Source organism: Stylophora pistillata, chromosome 1, assembly GCF_964205215.1.
Source record: "Stylophora pistillata chromosome 1, jaStyPist1.2, whole genome shotgun sequence".
NCBI classification, from domain to species: domain Eukaryota; kingdom Metazoa; phylum Cnidaria; class Anthozoa; order Scleractinia; family Pocilloporidae; genus Stylophora; species Stylophora pistillata.
Window position 1 is genome coordinate 56,604,113 of NC_142519.1, and position 7,500 is coordinate 56,611,612.

Consider the following 7,500-nt stretch of genomic DNA (forward strand, 5'->3'; position numbering starts at 1 on the left):
TGTTTGCTCCTGTTAAAATGCGAATTTACGTTTGAGGAAAACTCAAAAAATTACAGAGCCCTGCATGTCTTACCGAGATGCGCTTCTTTCTGCAATTCTGCCTTCGTTGTGGATCGTTCTTGCTTATGGAAGTTGTTCAATACTTCTGAGCTGTTGTTTCGCCTACGCTCCACCAGTTCTTTAAGTTTACCTTCAACGGCGGAGTCTAGACCTGTTTGTTTGCTGTATGAGGGAGCGCTCCCAAAGGAAGGCGTGCTTGCCTCTGGCGTCTTCTCACCTCCAATAAGCGACTCGATGGAGAACGATGACTGAAATGGCTTCTGCAACTGGCCTTCGAAGAAGGGTTGAAACTGCGACTGGTACTGATGGCTTTGTGGTGGATAGCTAGGGGCTGAAGGCTGGCAGCAGCATTGAAGATAGCTGTAACAGTACGGGTGTTCCCTGCTGTAGGCCTGCATCCCAGAATTTATCGCTAAGGCTCGTTGAATTCTCCTCGCCGGATAGTCAATTATGAAATGTGCATAACGCGTATTTCAACAAATGTACGAAGCTTCTAAATTGTGTTCCTATAAGTAGATGCTTATTTCTTAAATGGAATTCATGACTATAAATCATCCGGTAATCAATTGTCTATGGCCGCGACATAAGACAAAGGGAATGGAAAACGATGCTAACGCCTACAAAAGATCTCAAAGAAATCGATAAATGAAACCTGTCACCAAGTGTATGACTTCTTCGTGCGCGCGAAAAAATCAATTCTTGGCCATCATGGCCAAATTGCAACTACCTTAAAGCAAAAACAGCATTAGATATCTTAATTTCAGCCACAAAAAGTTTGCCTTTTGGTCACGTGGGCCCCTGAGGGATCTAATCGGGATGGTCTTTATTGAAATTCATGATCATTCAAACCTGAACCATCTGCAGGGATTATTATTTCACTGATCTATAACAGGTTAAAGAAAAAGGCTAATAGGAGTATTATACAAATAAAGTATTCCTAAAAGCGCTAATAGTTGCTGTTTTATTTGCCGCCCTCTGGAAAGGTACCCCACCTGCTTGCCTTTGTTTAAAGGATTATCCTCCGGAATGAAATTGTGCTAATTGTTAAAAACTATTGAATGAATAAACAAAACTGAATATTATGATAAAAAAAATCCTTTTTTCATTTAAGTTGGATAGTAATTTGTCCTAGGTTGTGTTATATTTTGCACTGACTCCAAAAAATTAACCAAAAACTGAACTTTCTGTAAACGTCTCTTTTGACAAATACTCAAGGTATTTGCCGTTTTTTTGCAACAATTACCTCGTGCGGAAACAGTGTGTATTGAATTATCAACTGCAAACTTGATAATTGTTCTCCCAATTTGACATTGTTGACGAGTATATCTTAAATATCAAATAACTTTTAAAGTATCTGTTTATTTAAACACATAGATAAACTTAAAGTTAGTAGTTAGCACACTGGCTAAAAGAGCATTCAAGTGTAACTTATGATCTTCTGTGAAGTATCAAAGCTTCGCTGTTTAACCACCTAGGCAACCAAAAACCGAAAAATGCACGCGAGATTGTAATAACAAATTTCATAGGTGCACTTAAGTCAAAACAATATGTTCCTTTCTCCATTGTTCGATTCAGGTGGGTGGTAAGATTAAAACGCCCTTTCACGGCGTGGAAATATTAAGAGATGTATACAGAACCTACATTGGTTGGTAAAGAAACTGCTAAAAAGTACAGAGCATTAGGAAAGAACAAGTCAAAACAGCACAGTTTGAATTTATTGAATGGAATTGATGAAAATTAAATTGGATATGTATTCATTGGGTAAAGTTATTACAAGTTTGAAATGCGCAAATGTAGTTTTAGCTATGCCCAAAATCATCATGTAACTTCTTGAATAGCGTACAAACGTGCTAATTTTATTCATAATAGTTTCAAATTTTTGTTTCGTTTGAACTCAAATTGGCTTACAACAACTATCTAAGCTTTGAAAAAACATGTTATCAACGCCTTTTCTACGCTTTGTGAAAAACATTTGATACCAACATGCCCCTGGAGATCCGAAACAGTATATATGTCAATAATTGTTAACACAAGCTTTTTGTCCAGAGGGAAAAAAGACATAAGAACACCATTAGAGTGGGTGATAAAGTCGTTGTTAAGACTAGAAAAGCACTTTCTCATCATTTAATAGTTTCCGTAAGTTTGCCTGGTGGCCTATACAATTGTTACTTTCCTTCGGTATCCCCTTTGTGTATCATTTCAGTTGGAAAAAGGGACCAGAAGCCTGACAATAAAATTTAGTGCGAGTTTTTGGCCAAGGCTGGAATAGAAACGTAGTCAAACATTTCATAGTTGCTACACGAATTCCCATAATTTATGAAGCAGCGGTTGAGATGAGAATAGAATTTTGCGTACACACAATTTTAAGTTTACCAGTCAAGGAAACGACGAAATCAAGTTATTACTGGAGACGAGACAATGGCTTTATATCATTAATTAGAACATAAACGAAAACATAGTGCGCATCATCTGATAAGTCAATTCAGTTTCCAAGCGGATGCTTTATTAGGCTAGAGAGCCCGCGTGTTGCTAGTAATTTCATAAAAACAATATAACGCATGCATTTTCTCCGGGCTCGACAACGTGATAAGCCACGCAGTATGTCGGGAGAACACTCGGGGAACTTATAAATAACTCACCTTCGGCAGCTTTCCCCGTCTTTTCCCAAAATTCCGCGTGGCTTATAACGTTATAAAGCCCGGGGAAAATGTGTTCTATTGCTTACGCAAACCATGAATATTTCATTTTAAAGGATGCGTGGACTGTTTTTGGCTTAAGTCAGTTAGTTTGCATTCGACCTATAGATTTCCCTCAACTTATTCACCAGAAAAGTTTTAGCAAAACCTTCATTTAACCTCGGCTAGAGATGGAGGAATATGGAAGTGGAGAATAGTTTATCCTCTTCCACTATTTGGGTGAACAAGAGAAAGCTGACAGAGATCACCCCTTGTTTTGGTCGGCCTCCCTGTACTTCAGCGCGTTCCAAAGTAAACAAGGAGGGGCCAGTACTGTTTTGAACTCTAAGACTACGTTAACCTTAATCTCTTTTTGTTTTGACACCAGGTGTCTCAGACAAAGTTGTCATGTATTTTTTGAAAAAAAAATTCACCCGAGAGCCGGCAACTTGAACATCTAAGAGGTATCCCCCTATTCGATGTAATCATAAACCGTGACAGTGTGCTATTCGAAACACAAATTTGAAAATAGAAAGTGTTGGCCTCTTGATGGTAATTTCTTTCGGGCATGATTAAGTGATCAGGTGGTTTCATTTTAGCAATTTGGAGCAAAAAGAAAAAAGCATAAAACTTAAAGAAAGTTAAAACGAGATATCCCTCAGAAAGAGAAACTTTTCTGGTTAAAAAGACTTCTGTTGTTGGCGGCACGATCTTCTTACGCGCCAAAACGCTTTAGAACAGAACAGAACAGAAATCATGCATTAGTTTCACTCAAAAAGGTTTCCAAAGTTTTGTAATTTATTCCACCAAAGCAATTAAGCTTCTGCCTTTTGATCTTTTGTTTTACAATTAAAAACGTTGTCATCAAAGAGGTGACTTTCTATGAAATTCGCCCCGGCTCCATATTGCATCAAGTCTTTTGCCAGGAATGACTAAACCTTAACAAAGAATGAGAGAAATAAAAAAAGTAAAGGAAGAACTTAACTGAACCCGCTGCACGTAAATGTGCGAATGTGCGAGTTTTTTTCTATAGTTTTCGAGTTTAGCGCTTCCCACGGCAAGGAAAAACCAAATAAATTTAGACATCTCGGAACAGTCGATCTTCTTCCTCACCGGTATTGTTTTATTTTCAGGTATTGACGTCTTCTGTCTTCATGTCCCCGCTGGCGCCTGATTCCTTCTGTTGCCTCACCTTATTCCTCTCTTGCTCCATGAGCTGTTTCCTCCATTTTATTCGACGATTTTGAAACCAGACTTTGACTTGAGTTTCTGTTAATCCAAGCTCTTTGGACAAATAAAACCGCTGTCCTCCCACCATGTACTGCTGGCGTGAAAACTCTCGCTCCAGTCGCTCCAGCTGTTCCACGGTAAAAATCGTGCGCATGCGTTTTGGTTTCTCACCGGTCCAGTCGATTTCATCGCCGTGTGAGATGAAATTTCCTGTGGCAATTAAGAAAAGAAATCGGATGAAATAACATCGTTGAAAATGAGCATTTAAACACGCAGGGAAGGAAACATCTTATCAATTACGAAACTGCTATGATTAGCAGAGTATTAGCCTCAGTGAAGCAAAACATAGTAAATTGAATAATTAAATCAACGCATAAAATTGTAAAATCACTCTCAAGGTTGAAAATGTTCTTTAGCTATTATTTTAAAGAGAAAAATGAAAGCTGCTTTCCAAAAATGCTTCTATAATATTTGAAACTTTTCTTCTTGAAAATAAATTTACCATCTCATTGAAACACCTGAGACTGACAGACAAAATAGCGAAAGAAGATCTTTGAAGTAAAAAAACAATCAGGAAGTTACATGGAATTAAAACTTAATTTTTGCTTGTCAGCGACTCAACTATTATTTATAAATCTACAATTCGATGCCAAGAACAGGATTTTTTCTTCATTTCATTTTTGACAAAAAGGAAAAGAAAAATATATAAAAAAAAAACTTAATCTTTCTTAACCATGCAAAATATTTCATCAGACTTTATCAACCAAAACGTTTTCAAGAACTCCGTCCACATACTGTCTACCACCGTAAGCAAACTACTATCCCAGAATTTAAGCACTAGGAAAATCTTGATGAAAATCGATGATTATTCTTAATATTTCGCGTCTAAGCAATCCAAAACTGCAATACATCCAAATCAAGCACTCACATATGTAATATTTTTTTATCGGACTGGCGGCTAACTTAAAGTTCATAATTTTCAAAATGTTGCAAAGTCGTCAGACACGAATCTAAATTAAACATGCTCAGATCCAAAACAATCGGAAAAGCCAGATTATGTCTATAACTTTTTTCACCAGCTCAACATTTTTTGTGGAGAAGATCATACACTCGACCTACCATTTGTTGGGACGTTTCCTCCCACTAACAAGGAAAACTGCTCCATGCCATAACTCTGCCTTCGCAAACTTCCCAGATAACTTGTCCCAAAGGGAAAGTCTGATCTCTCGCTCTGAAACTGTGTGGTAGAGTTACTTGAGACTAAACTCGCGTTCACAGTTGTAAATCTATCTAAGTTCGGTTTCACATCAGGTTTTCTTCCGTCCTTTCGACTGAGAATAGATTCGATTGTAAACGAAGGCCTTCGAGCTTCATTGTTAGGCTCGACCAGAGAGGATTGGTTGTTCTGATTCGGATCACGGGAGGTGCAAATTTCACAAGTGCACTGCTGAAAGCCAGGCCAATAGATGGGCAAAAACTGATTTGTGATAGTGTTCCTGTAATCTTGCATTTGCGAACCGATCTTACCAGGCAATCCAAGCCTGAGTTTGTGTTATCTAGTATGCAATTCTTGGCTCAATTGTGCAGGCAGGAAGTTCGACAGCTTTTAAACTCCCTTCAACCTGATGTTTAATTTGCAGCGTGTACCGACTTTACTAAATATTGTGAACACTTTATAGGCGAATGATACAATTCAATAATTCATTTTAATCTAATTAATCTACAGGCATGCTGGTTTATGAAATACCGGCTGTAGGGGAAATCGTTTGTGATTTCCTGTTCAATTGTCAAATTACATTGGTACGTGAACAGAGTGAAAATTGGCCAACGATGTCGGAAAGGACTGAATAGAAGTCATTTTTTTTTCCAAGTTTGATTATTGATAAAGAAAATAAGCATATCTTGCTTTAAAAGAAATAGAGATAAATTATTATAGCTGTACAATCAACAGATGATTTGAAATAAACACATCGCCTGATCTTTGCATGTGGTAGTTCCCTAATTAGAGACCGCAAAATAGCAATTTAAAACTGCTTGAAAGACTTCTCCTGCGCTAATTGCCATCGTAATCTAAATGAAAATGATTAGGAAGAATTAGTCAAAACTGAGTCTAAACTCAGAAAAGCATAAAAAAGTCAAAAACTAGGTAAAGAAAGGTGAAAGACTTCTTCTTGTCTTAGTTCACTGACGAAAAAGGGAAGAATCGGCAAACTGAATTCGAGTGAAAAAAATGTGCTTTTGATACATCTGTGTTCTTTCATTATGTTTAGATTACCGGCAGGCAGTAAATTAATTTAAACCGCAGGTTGTTTCGCTCTCTTAATAAAAGCTTTCCTGTTTAATTTTGTGTTTGAGAGGAAGGACTTTCCATTCTGGTTCTTGAACAAGTTTGTTTACATTAGAGGTGCAAACTGCGTTCATATATACATATACATAAAAAAGAAACAATGAAATTTAATTTTAGTCTCCATTCAAGTTAGAAATTAGAATATTAATTGAGATTTCTAATAGAAAGATGCAATATGTGAAAATCGTGAAAAAACGCTCTCCCTTGCATTACCGTTTGTTAGACTGGTTTTGTTGCCTTACCTAATCTTTAAACAAAAATGCGATTAGCGGGTTTCAAACTACTCTTTTAGTCGTGACAGGAATTATAACTGAGCGTAGAGTCAATCGGAAAAAAGCTCATTATTTCAGAGCAAATACATACGGCCACAAAGCAATACGGGTGTAATGGCTCTCAAAACGCTTTCTAACAATATCATTAGACGACATTTTTTTTTTCTATGTCACCCTAAGGTTACTGTCTGCTGGTGTGCAGACTGTGTGAGGCAACGGTGTCAAATTTTACAAATTTGTTTCTGCTTCTAATTATTCGGGCTTTCCGAAGGAAACGCCCGAGTTATAAATTCGGCTTCGTTTTCTTTTCTTTTTTTTTTTTTTTTTTCGCGTACAGTCACAAAAAGGAGTTCCACTACAGCGCATGCGTGAAAAGTATGCGCATGCGTACAATGAACCCTAGAGCGCATGGTTTAAAGTAATGGCTGCCTTTGTGGACAATTCGTTGCTTGATGTCGCCGAAGAAATTCGATAGCTATTACGCTCAATATACGTACAAAGTCACACACCGTTCGCGGTAGACCCACACTAAAACTTGTAGAGCGTTTTGGGAACGGGTCGGTCGCGAACTTTACGAGAGATCAATTCACGAGCGATCCTTCACGAGTGAACCATCTACTGAGAAATATAAAGCGAAACCTACTATATCAAACAAGCTATCTGATAAAATATCACAACACTGATAAAATATCGGGACCTAAATGATCCATTAAGATCACCGATCACTTCACGTGCACCTCCGCCAATGTAATCTATTGCATAACTTGCACTTATTGCAAAAAGATATACATCAGCGAAACAGGCAGAAGACTAGGTGACCGATTCCGAAAACACCTTCGAGACATGGAAAGGACTGACAAGGACACATCGAAACCAGTCGCTAGACATTTTAATTTACCTAATCATTCTAAGCAAC

At 37.7% G+C, this 7,500-nt stretch overlaps 2 protein-coding genes across 3 annotated transcripts in view; both read right to left on the minus strand.

Annotated features, from left to right (window-relative positions):
• LOC111331129 (uncharacterized) overlaps positions 1-770 on the minus strand; it is a 4,668-nt gene extending 3,898 nt beyond the window's left edge. Inside the window, exon 1 of the mRNA XM_022936181.2 lies at positions 74-770. Coding sequence (XP_022791916.2) covers positions 74-458 — 385 coding nt within the window. The 5' untranslated portion in view covers positions 459-770. The remainder of the gene's footprint in view (positions 1-73) is intronic.
• The window catches only part of LOC111331151 (uncharacterized), a 9,118-nt gene extending 3,510 nt beyond the window's left edge, over positions 1-5,608 (minus strand). The window contains exons 1-2 of one of the 2 annotated variants that reach the window (XM_088724848.1): positions 5,085-5,608; positions 3,849-4,175 (exon numbers count right to left, since the gene is read on the minus strand). In XM_088724848.1, coding sequence (XP_088580974.1) covers positions 3,865-4,175; positions 5,085-5,475 — 702 coding nt within the window. In that variant the 5' untranslated portion in view covers positions 5,476-5,608 and the 3' untranslated portion in view covers positions 3,849-3,864. Of the gene's footprint in view, positions 1-3,515; positions 4,176-5,084 lie in introns of those variants that run through there. The other variant, XM_022936208.2, reaches the window with a different exon arrangement.
• Positions 5,609-7,500: the final 1,892 nt, after the last annotated feature.